The 19,973-nt window shown below is 46.4% G+C and overlaps 1 protein-coding gene across 3 annotated transcripts in view; it reads right to left on the reverse strand.

Moving 5' to 3' along the window:
• Nucleotides 1–19,973, reverse strand: part of LOC126228348 (F-box/LRR-repeat protein 3-like) — a 346,691-nt gene that overhangs the window by 37,893 nt on the left and 288,825 nt on the right. For 2 of the 3 annotated variants that reach the window (XM_049942298.1, XM_049942296.1), the window contains one exon: nucleotides 1,607–1,775. In XM_049942298.1, the coding sequence (XP_049798255.1) occupies nucleotides 1,607–1,613 (7 nt within the window). In that variant the 5' untranslated portion in view covers nucleotides 1,614–1,775. The remainder of the gene's footprint in view (nucleotides 1–1,606; nucleotides 1,776–19,973) is intronic. The other variant, XM_049942297.1, reaches the window with a different exon arrangement.

Raw genomic sequence — 19,973 nt, forward strand, 5'->3', positions numbered from 1 at the left:
GCTCCACGTGTCTTCGTCACATTTGGAGGCAAAACTGCAATCGTCTATGTAGTGAGTTTCCCCCACATCATCTCACAAATCTCGACAAGACTGTACAATCTGGTGTTCCAGTTCCTCTATCGTGTCAGTGGAAGCTCAGTACACTTCACTTTCGAGACAACCACAGACAGAAAAATCCAAAGGATTGAGGTTAGCTGATATTGGAGGCCAAGATACAGTACGTGCTCACATCCATTATATCAGACGCCCTGTTATATCCCATAGTGTATGTACCACATTCACCAACATTAAGTAAGTTATGATCGGTTATGGTTGAAATTTGAGCCCAATTATGTGCGGAATTGACTGAAAATTTTCATTTCAAATACATTTGCACTAAGTACAACTATGTTTTATACATAAGTCAGTGGCGGTATGTAACCCCACATTCCCAGCTATCTTGTAGATGGCTCTGTGGACCCATGTTTACTGGAACATTCTTCCTTCTATCCATGAATATGTTCACCGTGTCAATGTTTGCTATGAAATGTATTCCACACTATATATAATAACAATTTTTTTCGCTAGAAGCTTTTAAAGATCTCAGGAATTACCTTAAAAGGAAAAAAATGGTTTCTTCTTTTAATGTTTAGCACTGGAAAAAGATTATTTTTGTTGCAGAGAAATGTCTGAGTAATTATTTTCAAAGCAAAACAACCCACTTCCACAAGCACTAAATTTGAATTAATTTTTAAGGATCTTATCAAGAGCACAATGAAAGGAAACTTATGTCTGAGGGAAGGTACCAAATGACAAGTTTCTCATGGTGAAGAACGTTCTCAACCTGGCCCTGTATCTGACACCATATATATGTTTGGGATATAGTCCACAGCACTTGCACACAATTTGGTAATCGAGATATCACCACTCCTCCCCTACTGATGAAGAATTCTTGCAATGGTAGGATTTGAACAAACCATTTTCAGATTGAATGAAAAAACCAATTACACAACAGCAGAAGAAGCTGCCAGGTTTCTTTGTTTTAAGTTCTTCATTTTCATCCATACCATGAATTTGTCACATTTGCTTCTACTTTCTTAATATTTTAATGAGTGCTATGCCCACTCTCTGAGACAAACCTCGCCACGTGGGCAATTTGGAGTAGCTGAACTGACAGAAACTGAATGACACTGACTGGAGCTGACTGTTTTCTGATGACTGCAAACTGCAGCTAGCAAACTACAAAGGGTTTACTATCTCTACATCTATGAAAGCACAACTGATTATGGGGATTAACAACAGCATAAATAATATATGTGATAGTTTTTTAAATAATCTCATTTACCGATATGTTAGACATGTTAATAAACACAGTCAGCAGTAATTAGAACAAAATGAGTAGAATCAATGTTAATTTGATTTCTATAGACTCAATTACTTTCTTCAGCCACCCTCTTGAGAGTCTAAGAAACATGAACAGTACGATGATAATTATCAAAGAAAGAATTATAGACTACATGTTGCAAAAATGAAACCAACTATTTACCCATTTGGTAATTTATCGAAAAGTTTGTCACAGTGTGACACTACAGACTAAGCAAGAGAGAAAGATCCTTTGTATACATACCTCTCATGTTTGCTTCCTACTACTTGTAGTAATCACTTTATCTGTTTACAACAACAAATGAGACTCTTGAGTATTGAAGAAGACCCATAATTCCAAAATGCTGGTTCCAGCAGCTGCAAGATAACAGTGCGAGCTTCAGCACTTAGTGTATGTTGAAGCAGCACATTTCCTACAACAACAATACCACAGTACTAGAAGCAAAAATAATTGCGAACTCACTACACATTCATATCTAAGGTCTAGATGGAGATTTATATTCCAGTGTAAAAGTCTATAGTAGGTTGCATGTAGACATCAGGTAGGAAACTGATATCCTGATATTCTAAGTCAAAGTGAAACTGTGTTATTAGAAAGTCCTTCTATAATTTATGAGAATATTGGGGGTCAGGTACATGAATTTCACATCATGCTGATTTGCATTAAATAGGCTTTGAATCTGCCAGTGCATATATAGCTGACAGTGTCTGTATACAGCTACATAATTGCTTTGCTTTAAATATTAGATAAAACCAACACCTGACACCCGAGTAGGGTAATAGGTTGAGTAGCATTATTTCCTCCATTTTTCACACACACACACACACACACACACACACACACACACACACACACACACACACACACACACACGAGTAGCATTATTTCCTCCATTTCACACACACACACACACACACACACACACACACACACACACACACACACACACACACAGTAATCTACAGTTAACTATGTCTGCCAGTTCAGTTAGCTCTGTCAGTATATAAGGCAATTTTTTCTGCATGGGCTTTGATTATTTGAAAAGTAGCTAACACTGCTGTGAGCCTTAATGATCAAAATTATAACCAGATAGAAGTAAAGAATATAAGCTGAATTTAGCTGTCGGGGATGAACCTATCCGACTGGAAAATAACATCAATTACTGGTAAAAGAATGGGTTCCCAGAATTACACACAGATACTTCTCGTGTCTAGTTATTACTGGATCCTAAAGAAAATTTTGAGCTAGAAAATTAATTATTATTTTTCTTGTGAAAAACAAGTCTGTCTCAAAACTAGTGAGTTTCACATGATATCTTAAAAATAGTAGATCCAGATAAAGATGTAGATTGCATACTCCTAGATCTCAAACTTTGACACAACCACATTTTTTACTGGAAAGGAAGATATGATCTTACAGTGCACATTGTCACCTAATGACAAGGTTTGCCTGCACAAGATGTCATCTGGAGATCTGGCATACACCGTGACATCATTTGGACATTCGACCACTGGTGTGTGTAACACAGGACACTGAATGTCTGCTTCATTGTGGTCAGCCGTGGTCAACTACAGCAGTTGATGATTGCTGCCTACTAATAACTATGGCTCATAAGTATCCCAAGACTCCAAGGAGAATGCAACAGAACTGCACATTGCCTTTTCATTTATAGTGTACATTTCTTATTGTGCCAACATCAATATCATCAGAACAATATTTTGAAAAATTACAAAGTATAAGAATAGTTGGTGTCTTCATATCCTTACTTAATCAATAACTTACAAATTATAGAATTTTAAGTTAAACCAATCACTTTTTGGGAACAGTAAACAATTGGTCTAGAAAGTTAACTTGGTTGTTGCTTCTCAGGCTTCAATTTTGACACACATTTTCCTGTACGATAATGACATTACGACATCTTCGAATCCCAATATCTCCTGCATTAATTTATTTTGAGTAAAAACAATCACACCACAATGTTCCTGGTTGGATACACTTTACCTGTAATAATAAGAATATGAAATCCTTGACCAAATGTGAAAGTTGATAAATTTGTGTACCGGTACACTTATGCTGCAGCCACGATTCTGTATTTATGATGATGAGATAACTACTGGCGCGTGTAGCGTGTTAGATGTTTAATCCAAACACATCTCATTTGAGTGTGCCAACCAACAGTGTGCAGCTGTGTACACACGGATAATTTGACCTCTAGGCGTCCATTAGCAACAACAGTACAAACCATCCAGGGCTGTGGTGTGTCAAGAACACCCAGAATGTAACGCCAAGCAGAAATATGTAAACAAAATTACAGTTTATAGAGAAAAAATAAAAGCTTTGAAGTTTACCGATAACACGGAAATTCTGAGAAGTGGTGAAGGGCTTGTGAAAGCAGTTGAATGGAACAGACCGTGTCTTTTAAAGAGGTTATTACACGAATATTGACAAAAATAGGACAAACATAAAGGAATGTAACCAAATTGTACCAAGTGATGCTGACAGAATTATGCAGGGACTTCAGAAAGTAAGTTACAGATGTAATACCACACAAAGGACACGGGACGATGACAGTGGTGCACTGTGAGAAGAGAGTACACGTTTCCTGTTTCCCTGCCACGATACAGATAACATGTACTCACTCGTCACACTGTGTGAGTGGAACAGTGTGGTAACTGGAAACGTACTCCAAAGTTGAAGTATGCGAGTCAGTGCAGTTCTTGTGCGCAAAATGTCTAAATTACATACGAGTTCACCGTGAAATTCTGGCAGAATACGGACCAAATATAAAGTTCCATCATGCCACACTGAAATGGAGCCAAAAATTTGACCGAGATGTACAGACGTCCACCATATAGTCCCGATCTCACACCGTGTGATTTCCATCTTCTCGGCAAGCTGCGAGGACAATTGGGGAAGAGTGGTTTTCCAATGACAAGGACATTCACACAGTCGTTTTAGAATGCCTCCGTGACCACCGAGCGGAGGTCAAAACCTTCGGTAGAACTTAGTGATTATTGTTTACAGGGAGTTGGCGGCTATGTTGAAAAATAGTATAATGTGTATGTGTCACTTTGAAGTGTGGTGCAGCATTCAATAAAAGTTACTTATAAGGCAATAATAATATCTAACTTACTTTTTTAAGTATCCTCGAAGATTAGGAAATGAGACACTAAAACATAGATGAGTTTGCTATTTGGGCAGCAGGATAACTGATGTTTGCGAAAGTAGACTGGTAATAGTAAGGTCTTTAGCTGAGTGTGCTAGAAGGAATGCCTCATCTTGCCAATCTGCAAAGTTTGACCGCATGAGTAAGAAAGCACAGCAGATGGAAGAGACACGCACTGTGACGAATCTGAGTGGCATACAGTTTGATGATATAACCTTAAAGGTATTCAGCAAGGGTCTCAACTTTGCTACGACCCCTAGAAACGTACCCATTTCAGGTTTCGTCAGTGCAGTAGAGCAAGTTGCAGCCACACTTCCACCTAATGTGGCAGAGGAAGTCCGCCGAGAGACCTGCAGGGCCCTCACCATGGCCAGGCCGCCGAAATCGAACATCACAACCGAGGAGAGGCTAAAGGGAACTCCACTGTCATCTTGCAGCGGGTGGATTATGATGAGAAAGTACGCCAACTTCTGGAGGACCCTGCATACAGAATTCTGGAGTGTGACCCCACGGACAAGTTGGCCAAGAAGACTAGTGCTCTCTTGAAGGAAACAGGGATGCCCGATAAGATCATCAGACAACTACGGGAAAAAGCGCCAGTGCCACCTAGACTGTATGGTCTGCCTAAAATACACAAGGAGGGCGTGCCCCTACGTCCAATTGTCAGTAATATTGGGGCACCTACGTACACAACAGCCAAGTACTTGAAAGGTCTCCTGTCTCCATATGTGGGGAAATGTATTCACCACATCCGCAACTCAGAAGATTTCCTGCAAGGCCTCAAGCAACTGCACATCACAGATTCGGACATCATGGTTAGTTTTGATGTGGTATCGCTGTTCACCAGGGTCCCACTGAAGTACTCACTAGAACTGATTGCAGAGAAATTTGACGGTGCTCTGTTAGACCTGTTCAGTCATACACTGACATCCACGTATTTCCTGTACAGAAACCAATATTACGAGCAAACTGAAGGTGTAGCTATGGGCAGCCCACTGTCCCCTGTGGTTGCCAACATGTTTATGGAGAGTTTTGAGGAGAGGGCACATTTAAACCCACATGCTTCTTTAGGTATGTGGATGACACCTTCGTGATCTGGCCACATGGGATGGACAGGCTCAATGAGTTTCTCGAACATCTTAACTCATGCCACCCTAATATCGAGTTCACCATGGAACTGGAGAAGAATGGCCAGCTGCCATTTCTGGATGTACTAGTCCAGAGGAAATCAGATGGATCAATTGGCCACAGTGTGTACCGAAAACCAACACACACTGATTTATATCTGCAGGCCAGCAGCTGTCACCCCCTGCACAGAAGAATGGGGTTCTGAACACTTTGGTACACAGAGCATGGGCCCTGTCAGACCAAGAGAATCTACCTATAGAGCTAGAACATCTCAAAACAGTTTTCTCCAAGAATGGATACACGGACAGACAAATTGAGAGGGCACTCCAACCAGCTACTATACCACAGGTTCCTGAAGAAGACCAAGATGAAGCAAAGAAGGTGGCATATCTGCCCTATGCTGGCTCTATTTCTGCCAGAATCGGTAGGATCCTCCGTAAACACAATATCAAGTGTGTTTTCTGTCCATCCAACAAGATCGGGGGACTGCTGGGGAGTGTCAAAGACGACCTGGGATTACGAAAACCAGGGATTTACAATATACCTTGTCAATGTGGCATGTCCTACATTGGCCAGACGACAAGAACTGTGGAGATCAGGTGCAAAGAACATCAGAGGCACACTAGATTAAGACAGGTGACTAAGTCAGCCATTGCTGAACACTGTCTAGAACTAGATCATGCCATGAAGTATGAGGATACCAAGATTCTAGCACAAACACCCAGATTTTGGGACAGTGTTATAAGAGAATCGATAGAAATTAAAATGGCTGACGGTCTTATGAACCGTGACACAGGGTACCAGCTGAGCAGAGCCTGGGATCCGGCTCTGGAATTGTTAAAGGAGCAACGGGGCCAGCTGCAACACTACACAAACAGAAAAACCAGAGACATGGAGATGGAAAACGAGCCCCTGACGGACTGCCAGGCGCACCAGACCGAAGATGGAACACTCAGAAGTGGGACTGGTGGGCGCGGACCGTAGAGGGAACATCCAGAGCCGCAGTGGACGAAAAACGGAGCGGCAACGCTTCAACAGGTCGTGGTGAGCGGGCGCGGACCGCAGGGGGAACGCTTGGTACCCCAGACCGTAGATGAAACCCCCAGGAGCGGGTTTGGTGGGCGCGGACTGCAGAGGGAACACCTAGAACCGCAGCGGACCGAAAACGGAGCAGCAGCGCTCCAGCAGGTCGCAGGGAATGGGCGCGGACCACAGAGGAAGCGCCTGCAGCCGTTGGTGGAGGGGGAAGGCCATAGGCATAAATACTGGACCAGGTCCACTCTGAACAGCCCGGCGCAGCTGAGGGACGGCGCAGCAGCAGATCCACCTGCCAGGGGCAGGGACGGCCGCTCGGAAACGGGCAGCCAGGACGCAGCTCGCCTTCCTGCGAAGAGATGTGACCTCGAACTCGGCACCGCCGTGAAGGAGGCCACAGCAGCCCTCAAAGCCGTTATGGCGGCGGAGAGGGCTGCCTTCGCAGCCGCCGTGGCTGCAGAGAAGGAAGAGGCCTTGAGGCAACTGCGAGCAGTTTTCGCCCAAGGCCTCAGTGCAGTCGTACCCGCGAACACTCCTGCGACCTCGCAGAAGGAAGTTCGCGCCCCTATCCCTGCTTTTGTTCCAGCAGCACCGCAGGTGAGAGGCGCAGGGAAGACAACCGCCGCCCCAGAGGAGCCGGTGGCGACGCCGCCCGCTGCGGGATACGACCCCTCAAGGGACCGAGAAGAGAGGAAGGCAGCCCTCATTGCGCAAGCGCGAGCGGAAGGCGTGCATATCTCCGACGCTGAAGCGGCGCAGATCACTGGAAGAGCGGAGCAGCTCACAGTTGCACTGCAGAAGGGCTGCGCCGTGCAGTAGAGGAGGACGCTGCAGCCGATCGCCGTCGTTCTGCGCCAGCCTGATGAAGCTGCACCAAGTCACTGACGACAAGGCGCAGCAGAGGGCCTAACAGCAGCGCATGCGTTGCCGCGCCGAACTTTTTATGTTACAGGGAGGAAGCCACTGCGGCCGGCCCAGGAGACCACAAGCCAGCCCAGCCGCAGCACCGGCCTGATCCAGCTAACGACCACGCAGTACATAGGTAACGTTGCACGATACCTCACGCTAACCACCCCTCACCTTGCATGCTCTGTCGCAGCTAGCAAGCCGCTACTGCCCTTACCACCCGTCCTACTGTCGCAGAGGTTTTTTTCCCTTGGCGCTGGCCTTGGCACTTTTTTTCCTCTGCTCTTAAAACCGCCACCCTTCGATCGTTTTCGACCACTACTATCTCCTGATGGACCATGTTAATGAGTAGTCTTACCCAGACGCATGGATAACATCACAGCCTGCATCCTGTGACGCCTGATTCAAACTAACATGCTTACGGAGGTGACAGTAAAACTTTTGTGTTGGTCACCACGTTGGTGCGGGCGTGGAGGGGCCCCATCCTATATAAATATAAAAAAAAACTCGAGGAGCAGTCTCAGATCGCACCTGATGAAGGTTATGAGCTACGTGACCGAAATATCGTGCAAGTACGACGCTGATATCCGGCAGAACACCCGACAACCCAAGATGTCATTAGACCGCCGGGAAAGCCTGAAGAGTTACAGTAAGGAAAGTGTTTCTGATACAGAGTAATTTGTTAACATCGAATCTCGACTGAAGCCTTTTCTGAAGGAACGTTCAAATTATCGAAAGTTATGCTCAGACGGCAGATTTGTACGAGGATGGTAAATAAAATTGGTTGTACGATACGGTAAGTGCCTTAAATATTGCTGGGAATTATGTAGAAAAGTAGTTTAAAACACAGTCTTTCGTGTAAAAATAAAATTGCTAAGAAAAGTCTACTTGTTTCATTTGTATCTCAAATAGTACTTTTTTTCAAAAATAAAAAATAAATAAATTAATTAAATTAAAAAAAATCATATGTGTGCGAGATCTTATGAGACTTAACTGCTAAGGTCATAATTCCCTAAGCTTACACACTACTTAACCTAAATTATCCTAAGGACAAAAACACACACACACATGCCCGAGGGAGGACTTGAACCTCCGCCGGGACCAGCCGCACAGTCCATGACTGCAGCGCCCTTGACCGCTCGTCTAATTCTGCGCGGCTTTAAAAAAAAAATCTCATACTTTCTCGGAGCTTGATGAGGCTACGGAAACAGAAAGATTCGGAGAAAATTCATATGCTGTAAGGTAGACGGCTTCACTTAGAAGATGTGAGTATAATTAAAATAATTTTGTGGTGCTCAACGGCCTAGTGTAAGTCTTTCAATCGGACGACATTTCGGCGACTTGGGAGTCGTCATCGTACGTTAGTTATCAATACGGGGAAAGGGGACCTGCAGTTTAACGTCGAAACTGAACCACGTGTCGTTGTTGGTGAGAGGTAAAGGCTAAGTTAAAAGGAGACTGAGCAGGCTTCGACCTGGCGACCTTCCGTCTGCAAGTACGCGCTGTACCAGCAGACCGTCAGGTCGCTAGACGGTGTCGCACCAAATACATATCTGGTGACGATGTTCATATAAATCAGCTGCAACGAATGCCAAAGAGCGGAATCTATTTATTTGTTAATCCTGGGGAACTAGCGGAGAAAAAGAGACTTTTACAGGATATACTCCTGAATACCGTTCGAATATTTCGGATGCTACACAATAACGGTTGATTAGTTTTTCCATAAACGGCCTTGCCGCAATGGACACAACGGTTCCCGTCAGATCACCGAAGTTAAGCGCTGTCGGGCGTTGCCGGCATTTGGATGGGTGACCATCCGAGCCGCAACGTGCTGTTGCCATTTTTCGGGGTGCACTCAGCCTCGTAATGCCAATTGAGGAGCTACTCGACCGAATAGTAGCGGCTCCGGTCAAAGAAAACCATCATAACGACCGGGAGAGCGGTGTGCTGACCACACGTCCCTCCTACCCGCATCCTCAGCTGAGGATGATACGGCGGTCGGATGGTCCCGATGGGCCACTTGTGGCCTGAAGACGGAGTGCTAGTTTTTCCATAAGTTTAATAAACACAACAGACACACATAACAGAGACTTTCGTCATCACTAATATGTTTTCCTTCACTATTTACAGCAGTCTGCTAATCCTGCGGCAACTTTTCGATTACGGGACTGTAGAAATCACGTGGTTTCGAGTTGAAGAACTCGTCGACCCATGTTCGGAGCGCGTTTGCATCCGGAAAGGAAGTTCCTGGGAGGTTGGTGGAGGGGAAAAAGTGAAAATCTCAGGGCGCAAGATTAGGTGGATAAGGTGGGTGCGAGCGGGCACCATCGCGGGGTAGCATCGCTTCACACAGTCTTTCTGGTCGTTGTTCTCGGACTGCGTCTGCAAGACGCCTGAGTTGTTGACAATAAATGTGAGCTATGATGGTTACACCTCGGGGAAGCAATTCGTAGTACGCCATACCGTCGATGTTGTGTTTGTACGGGGAGTTGCTGCTTTGTTTGGGCTCAATAATTCCTTTCTTTTCCTTACGTTAGCATAAAGAGGCCATTTCTCGTCACATGATGGAAACAGTCGGTGTTGTTCACGAACCAACTGATAATGAGCAGGCAGAGATCCACGTACGGCCGGCCACAGGCTGATTTTTGTGATTTTGTCTCAGGGCATGCGGTACCCACACAGCCAATTTTTTAACCTTCTCTGTTCCATGCAACGTCGCACGATGGCGGAATGATTATGTTCATCACACTTGCCAGTTCTCGAGTACAATGACGTGGATCAATGCGAATTAATGCTTTTACAGGCTCTTCATTAAACCCCGAAGTTCTTCCTGAACGTTATTACTTATGACTTGAGCATTATCTTTTACACTGCGCTACAGTAAACAAAAGTTACCCTGAAAATACAGTATTTATTACAACATCCGAGGGTTTTATTGCACGTTTTGTTTAGGTGGCCCAATGATAGCTACCTTTTCTTGTAGTCACTGCCACGTGTAGATGTAGACGTAGACAATTAACGCGTCACTGACACCCTATTTTTGCTGCAAGTAATTATTCTAGAAGGGAGGCAGCAAATGGCTCTGAGCACTATGGGACTTAACTGCTGTGGTCATCAGTCCCCTAGAACTTAGAACTACTTAAACCTAACTAACCTAAGGACATCACACACATCCATGCCCGAGGCTGGATTCGAACCTGCGACCGTAGCGGTCACGCGTGCTACAGACTGTAGCGCCTAGAACCGCACGGCCACTCCGGCCGGCGGAGGCAGCAAGGCCACTATCACTTGCTAATAGAGGCAACGGCATTCTCAGCGTTGAATCGTGCAGATTCTGCTGCAACATTTTATAATCCCGTCGGCAATCCTTCCCAGCAACACCAGCTTTTCTGAATTGCGCAGGTGGGAACTTTCCCTGCAATGTCGTAGCGAATGATTGCGCTTTACCAGAAGCAGGATGGCGGGTGGAAGTCTTGCGTACAAGTGCTAAACTCTGTGTACACGTAGTTTAGCACTTGTACTCAAGACTTCCACCCGCCATCCGCCGCCGCCTGGTTTCACAGGTAGCTCTGCCTTTGGTGGGATAGGTGATGTTAGTGACTGGACTGGAGTAGGTGCTGGTGGGAGGATGTACGAGCAGGTCTTGCACCTAGGTCTCTTACAGGGGTATGAACCATGAGGTAAGGGATTGGGAGCAGGGTTTGTGTAAGGGTGGACGAGTATATTGTGCATGTTCCTGTTGTGCCTATCTGCGACTCAGCATGTCCGCTATATGGTGAGTGGCAACTTTCCTTCTCATAGTATTGTTACATTCCATCCCGGATTTTCGATTGTTTGATTGTTGATTGCATTCTCGAAACACAGAATGCAGTGTGTCAGTCTAAACGGGGAGCCACCCACACAGGTATCTAATCCCTACATCTAAACTTCACAAGTGACCTTACGGTGTGTGGCCAGTATGTCTTTATGTGAAGCACGTCGTGCTAGTCTGGATTGATGCAGTGATACCAGTGGCCAAAATCAGAGTGTGCAGAGGCATTGCTCCTTGCCACACCTGACACCCATTCTGCGTGGCGCCCTAGACATCTGGCCGCAAAGGAACCAGGCTGCAGCCAGCTCAGCCCTACACTGCAGACGACGCGGAACTTGGCGACCCCAAAACTCCGTGGTGAGAGCACTGGAGGACGTCAGCAACACACCGGCCAGGTCGCCCTCTTCGTGCAGTCACCGTGCCACGTGCCACGTATCTGTACACGAGGCGGCTCTTTAGGCCAGCACACCAACTCCGGAAAACCTTCCTCTCTAATCGCCCGTCCTTTCCCGCCATTAACGAAACCGACTCTCGCTCGTTCCTTGCCACTGCAGGCGTGCTCGAAGGCTCCGTCCTCTCTGCTCTCCTCCATCTCTTCTACTCGGACGATATGCTCAAATCACCTACACCAGTCCACCTGCTTCGATATGCTGACGGTACCGCATCCCTCGCTCTCTGTTATACACTCCGGAAATCCCAATGATCCCTCTAAATCCACCTCCATCAGTTTACTCCCTGCCGTAACCGACGGGTCCTCAATATCAAACCCTCCAAATCGAAGGCAATAATTATGGAATGCACTACCTGCACCTTCTGTTTCCACGAGCTCTACCTTGCCATTTATGGCCGTCCTATACAGCTAACTAATACACTAAAATATCTGACTAAAAATCGAGCAGCAGTTAACGTTAAAACCACACCTACTAACTATCCATCGGAAAGCCCACAAGAGACCAGAACTACTAAATGGCAGAACTTGGGGATTGCACCCCTCCATTCCACTCTGTCAGGGCTTCTTCTCCCTCCCCTCCCCACCTTAGCCTCTTTTTTCCCCCCCATCTGCCTTTCTTTCCTCATCCTCCTTTTTCCAACAACTATTAGTCTCACCAGTTCCCCCCTCTCGTCCACACCTTCTGTCCCAGGAGCCATTCCTACCCCCACCACTGCTATGCTCTAGTCCTCCATCCTTACGCCACCTTTCTCACCGGCCAACCTTTTCCCCTCCAACAACAGACTTCCTATACCAGGGCCGGTCCTTCCAGTGTGTTAGTGGCAGGAAAGTGCTTCTTTTAAATATCAGTGTCTTGGCACCATGTTTTAAATTTTTTAAATTGCACTTATTGTGTTTCATTTTACATTTTTTATTGCTGTTTTTAACTTCCAGTGCAAGAAGTCATGTCTCTAGTATATCTACAAACTTCCATTTTATTTTTCACCTTCAAAAAGTTTTAAATTCAATATAAATATCTCCTCTGTTTGTTTGTTTTCCGTCCCATCTAATTCTTTATTGTCATTTGGTTGAAGAGCGGGATGTCTGTACCTCTGACATTCCCCCCCACAACCTACATGTCGCCCGGGCGAATCAAATAACGATCAAGACAAAAAAAAAGCACCGAAGATTAATTCCGTCGCAGACAACAACCTGAAATCTCCAATACGCTTCGCTTTGCCAAGGACAGGGCCATCGACTTACGGACAGCACGCTGCCTTCTCAGCTAAGTGATCAGCGTCATGCTCGTTGAAACTTGGTACAATAGTATACTGTTGTTCTTTTAGCTGATAAGACAGTGTCAGAAAGAAAGTTTCCATCCTTGCTGGACTTTGATATTCCATTACTGTTGGCTCTCAGTACTTCTTCAGCGAAGTACAGCGTAAGAATTGTTAGCTGCTTATTCCTTTTGTCTGAAGCTTGGTTTTCGATATTGGTTGTAAAGCTGAAGTGAGAAACGTGTTCCGTTTTAACCTAAAGTTGTTAGATCTCCGAGTCTCCGTGGCTACAGAAACTTAATTCACTGTTTTCAACTTATAGCTCTTCAGACTTTAAGACTGTGTTCACTGAAACGTACCTTGCGATTCTGTAAGTCTAAATGGCTCTGTTATTTACGAACCACCATTTATTTTGTTACTGAAGAACCATCCTTTCCTTTGCTTCGTTGTGGAGAAGAATTGTCTTTTGTTTGTTCCCTATACCTGGGCTGTTTAACATGTGCCTGCCAGCAGCAGACACTTCACGTTTTGTACATTAACCATACTGTGCTAGACTATTTATGCACCGAAAATCAGAACGGTACAGTTTTCTGACGATATAACGGTGTCTGCCGAAAGTGAAAACTTATTATGTCGAGTGCTTAATGAAAGGGACACATGCTAACTGATCACTGTAACACACTGAGGGGACAGACGTCACGGGACACCTCTTAATATCGTGTCGAACCACCTCCTGCCCGGCCGAGAGCAGCAGCTCGACGTGGCGTGCGATCGAGTCACTGGAAGCCCCCTGCAGATATATCGAGCCACGCTGCCGCAGTAGCCGTCCATAATTGCGAAAAAGTTCCCGGTGCAGGATTTTGCTGCCGAACTGACCTCTCGATTATGTCCCATACATGTCGGGAGATCTAGCTGGCCAAATCATTTGTTCGAAATCTTCAGAATGTTCTTGAAATCAGTAGTGGCCCAGTGGCATAACTTCGTTGTTTGGGAACGTGAAGCCTATGAATCGGTGCAAAATGGTCCCCAAGTATCGAACCTTACCACTGCCAGTGAACGGTCGGTTCAGTTGGTCCAGAGGACCCGGTTCATCCCAGGTACACGCAGACTACACCACTATGGAGCCACCAGCAGCTCGCACAGTGCCTTGTTGACAGCTCGGTTCCGTGGCTTCTTGGGATCTGCGCCACACACGAAACCCACCAACAGCTCTTACCACTGAAGTTGGGACTCATCCGACCAGACGCCTAGGGCCCAACGGATCTGGTCGCGAGCCCAGGAGAGACGTTCCACGCGATGTCGTGCTGTTAGCAAAAACACCCGCGTCCGTCGTCCGCTGTCATAGCCCTTTAACGCCAAATTTCGACGCTCCGTCCTAACGGATAGGTTCGTCGTAGGTCCCACATTGACTTCTGCTGTTATTTCACGCAGTTCTGCTTGTCTGTTAGCACTGACGACTCTATGAAAACGCTGCTGCTTTCGGTCGTTAAGTGAAGGCCGTCGTATTCCCGGCACACTCCTGACACTGTGGATATCGGAATACTGAATTCCGTAACGATTTCCGAAATGGAATGTCCCATGCATCTAGCGGCGGCGTTCATAGCGTGTTCATTCCCGTGGTACGGCCATTATCACGTTGGAAGCCTCACCACGCGAATCATCTGGGTACAAGTGACAGTTCCGCCAATACATTGCCCTTATACTTTGTGTTGGCGATATTACCGCCGCATGTGCGTTTATCGCTATTTCATGACTTTTGTCGCCTCAGTGTATGCACATGAACAACAAGAAAATTAACGTAAAGGAATGCGCAGTAGGTGGAAATGCAGCACAGCTATACGTTTGGACAATAAACTATCGAAAACGTGAACGAATTCTCCCATCTTGGAAGTACAACAGGCAAAGAAAGAATAGCATAGTAATATAAAAGACAATGTTAGTTCCTACCTCAGTTAGTTCGAATATAACGCAATTATGTATGAGCAAGTGTCACCCACAACTGTTGTTGTTGTTGTTGTCTTCACTTTGCAGAGTGGTTTGACACAGCTCTGCGCGTTACTCTGTCCTGCGCAAGCCTCTTCATCTCCGAGAAACTACTGCAAGTTACATTCGTCTGAATCTACTAACTGTTTTCATCTGTTTGCCTCCATCTACATTTTCTATCCCTCACACTTTCTTCTATTGCCAAACTGATCATTCGCCGATGCCTCTGAATACGTTCAATCGATGAATCCATTCTTCTAATCAGGTTATGCTATAAATACCTTTTTTTCACTTCTACTCAGTACCTCCTCGTTAGTTATTCGATCTATTCCTCAAATCTTCAGCATTCGTCTGTAGAACCATATTTCAGAAGCATCTCTTCTCTTTCTGAAGTGCCGATCGACCACGTTTCACTTCCATACAAGACTACACCCCAGACAATTACTTTCAGAGAAGACTACCAAAACTTACATTTGTATATGATGTTGACAAATTTCTCTTTTTCGGAAATTCTTTTCTTCTTATTGCTGGTGTACATTTTATATCCTGTCTACATCGGTTATCTTCAGTCACTTTGCTCCTCAAATGACAAAACTCTTCAACTACTTTAAATTCATTGCCTAACCTAACTCCCTCGGCATCGCCTGATTTAGCTTCATTTCAGTCCCTCACCTTTGTTTTGTTATTCTTAATGTTCATTTTATAATCTGTTTTAAAGACACGATGCGTTCCCTTCAACTGATCGTCCAAGTCACTAACCGAGTCTGACATAATTACAGTACCTTGACAAACCACAAAGTTTTTCTTTTTTCCTCCTGGACTCTGATCTCCTTTCGAATTTTCCAAATTGTTACCGACCAGTAGGAATATTCACGCAGCTCTCGATAAGATATCTGTACGATGCAACTGCTGACAACTAACACTTTATGCAGAGGAATGTAACTGCGCATTTCAAAAAATACGCTTTGGCCGGATAACTAGCGAGTCCACAGTTCGAATCAGTGGTAGGAAAAGAACCGTGTAAATAAGAACGTGTGGCCATATGAAACAGTGAAATTGGTTAAGAGAAATGTTGAATTGCATTGAACCAAAGGAACAAGTTGGAATTGGCAGAGGAAACAGTAACAACGGACCATTCGGAAAAAGGAAGGAAGATTGGGTTTAACGTGCCGTGGACATCGAGGTGATTAGAGACCGGCCACAAGCTCAACGATGAGGGAGGAAGCCTCCCGTGCCCTTTCACAGGAACCATCCCTACATTTGCCTGGAGCTATTTAGGGAAATCACAGAAATCTTTAAATCTGGATGGCCAGATGTGGGTTTGAACCGTTGTCCTCCCTAATACGAGTCCAGTGTGCTAACCACTGCGCCACCTTTTTATTTTTTATTTTTTTTATTTATTCACTTAATTTTAATGTACCAAAAGAAAAATCATATATAAAAAAAGAAGGCCAATAAATATAGGGCCGAAGTGACATCCTCGTCACTTCACTGAGAATAAATCCTATCCCTCGAAACAACGTAAACCTGGGACTCCCCACCGCTTCGGGGGGTTATGAAACATGCTGCCTAGAAAGTTCGCAAAATGCGTTTTATATTTAGAGTGGCGTCGGATGATATCGTGTTGTTCCAGTAGATAATGCCAATAGTCCATGCCCGATATCAAGGTCCGCGAGAGCACGTAGTGCGATGCGTGTCCTCCAATCCATCGGATTGCCGATGTTTTTTGTGAGGGAAAAAAGACAGGGTCAGGGAAAAATAAATCGTCCGTCGTGATCGTGGATTCGTCGGTGCGTCGGAACTGAACATAACTAAAATCAACAAAAAATCGCGCGACGTGAGAAAACGAGGGCGAGATTGTGCCTATCGCCACCGGTGGTTCAAAGGACGTGGGAAGGAGCACATCCAGGATGGCCGACGTGATGGCGTGTTACCGTTGGTTCCAAGTTCGTAGCGTCGCTCGCAGGTATAGAGCTAGAACCTTGTTCCGCACATCCGTGAGGTTAAGTCCTCCAGAATGGTGTGGGAGAGTTGAAGTCTCGTATTTGATCTTAAACAACATTCCTTGGCTGACATAGTATCCAGAGGCCGCCATTAATCTGTCAGCAATACCATGTGCCAAGTGCGGCAGTCGCGAGGCCAGGTGAACATTAGTGTAGTCCACCCTTTGGAGCAGGTCTTGCGTTCGGAGTGAATTGTTGCGTATGTGCAGTCGGACGTTCTGGAGGAGACGTCGATAGCTCGCCGCCGCTGATTGCCGTAGCGATCGGGTGAACAAGACACCTAAGCATCGCAAGATGTCCACCGTCGTAAACGGACTGCGCAGAGCGTCCAGCCCTCGACCGATGTGCATGATCTTGGTTTTAATGTTGACCCTGCTTCCCGCAGCTACTCCGTACGTAGTAAGAAGGTTAACCACCTGACTTACTTCGTTCTCCGACCGGACGAGTATCATCAAGTCGTCGGCATATGCACGACACGTGAAGGAGCTCGCACGGAGTCGGACGCCTGCTAGAGTCCGTCGAAGAGTCTGCATCAATGGTTCGAGCGCTATTGTAAACAGTATCATCGACAAGGGACATCCTTGCCTAACTGAGCTGCAAACAGGAATCTTTCCTACCTCCCTGCCATTGACTTTCACCGTCGAAGAAGCGCCGCGAAGGAGGCGCATGAGGACGGTAATAAAATCCTGTGGTATCGCCATGCGTCGCATGGTCGAGTCAAGGAAATCATGGTTGATCCTGTCAAAGGCACGATCAAAATCCACCGATACGAACGCCGCTGGCATGCGACAAGCTTCCGTCAGGGAAATTACGTCACGGTATTCGCCGAGGATAGAATGTATGTTGCTCCGAACCCCTAGACAAGCCTGGTCTGGTGGTATTGTCTTGGATATTACAGTCTTGAGCCTTGCCGTCAACATTCGCGCAAAGATCTTATAGTCAGTATTGAGCATCGTGAGCGGTCTAAATTGATGGGCGCTGACACTCGCTGACGATTTCGGTATTGGTATAAGCAGTCCCGCCATGAACTGCGACGGAACGTCCGTGTCAGGGCTCAATAACTCATTATACATCAATACCATCTGGGACATCATTAAATCCGCAAATGCGCGGTAAAATTCGAGTGTCAACCCATCTGGTCCAGGGGATTTATGCACCGCACCCTTCGCGAGTGCGCCTCGGATGTCATCTTCCGTTAGGGGTTCCAATAGCGCCTCTGCATCCGGACCATCCTCCTCCGTTTGCATCTGTCGCAAAATTTCTTCTCCTGTCCGATTGTCCGTCGGCGTCCCAGTGAAAAGGAGGCGGTAATGATCCAGAAACTCAGCAGCAATGGCCTGTTGTGATGTCAAGGACCGACCATCGTCATCACGGAGGACTGTGATTAGGGATCGGCGATTACGCGCGTGTCCCTGGGACACATGATGCATGCCAATACGTTCTCCATCGACGTTGTCCAAGCACCGAGCACGGATCGAAAGTCCCTCCAGTCGACGTCTCGTGCTCGATAAAATGCAGGCCTGAATGCGATGGACTTCCGCTTGACGCTCGGGCGATGGGGCCCTGGAGGACAGGTCGCGGAGCACCATGTAGTAATAATCAAGTGTATCTCGCAGCCATTTCGCTTTTTCCTTGCCATACGTTATGAGAGCTCTTCGTATCGCCGGTTTTGCACACTGCAGCCACCACGAAAGAACCGTACGGTGCAGCGGCAGACGGCGAGTGCAAGTCTGCCATGTTTCTTCGATCCGCTGGCGACATTCGAGATCCACCAATAAGGAGGAATTAAGTTTCCAGGAACTACGACTCCGCCAGACCCGCTGCCGTGGGAGGGTTAACGTGCATAAATATGCAAGGTGATCCGTAAAAGCTGTGGGCCAACGTTCAGCAGCCAACATGTGATCTCTTAATCCGTCAAACATAAATCCGAGCCAGCCTGCTCGCCGAGTGGCTAGTAAAATACGTGTAGCCCTCTCGCTGCCCATGGATCTTTTCCCACGTGTCCATAAGGGCCATGTCCCGGCAGATCGTGTTCAATGCGTGGCAGGAGCTGAAATTAGGAGTTTGATCCTTCAGTGTGAGTACACAGTTAAAATCCCCCCCTACCAAGATGTGGTCATACCTCCCATGGAATAGGGGGGCAATCTCCTCCGAGTAGAATCGTGCACGCGCCTGTCGATTGTCAGATCCGGAGGGTGCATAGATGTTGACGATAGGTTCAAAAATGGTTCAAATGGCTCTGAGCACTATGGGACTTAACATCTATGGTCATCAGTCCCCTAGAACTTAGAACTACTTAAACCTAACTAACCTAAGGACAGCACACAACACCCAGCCATCACGAGGCAGAGAAAATCCCTGACCCCGCCGGGAATCGAACCCGGGAACCCGGGCGTGGGAAGCGAGAACGCTACCGCACGACCACGAGATGCGGGCTGTTGACGATAGGAATGCCGTTCACGGTCATAGCCAAACCCCGAGCCGAAGGAAGGTAATCAAGGTCACACATCGGAATCCCTTCCCGGACTAGTATCGTTGTGCCACGTCCTCCATCTGGAGTCGGCGCTAGGTAAGTGTTGTATCCATGCACGTCGGGAAAAGCAGCATTGAAGGTTTCCTGCATCAGCAGAATATCAACGTCTGTGGCGTAAATCATGTCCCGGAGAAGTTGCATCTTTGCAAGCGAACGTGCGGTGTTAATGTTCACTGTGCCCACCTTATATGCTTGGTTCGTTGTCGTTGTCATGCTCGTGTCATGTCATTGAGAACTCCAAGGGCTTTAGTCCACTATTCGTGCTCAGAGAGGTGCCCGCCAACGGGCTGCCCTCCTTTGTTGTCGTTCCGTGGTGTGCATCCTGTAGGTGAGTGGTC

This window comes from Schistocerca nitens, unplaced genomic scaffold (genome assembly GCF_023898315.1).
Source record: "Schistocerca nitens isolate TAMUIC-IGC-003100 unplaced genomic scaffold, iqSchNite1.1 HiC_scaffold_363, whole genome shotgun sequence".
Lineage (NCBI taxonomy): Eukaryota > Metazoa > Arthropoda > Insecta > Orthoptera > Acrididae > Schistocerca > Schistocerca nitens.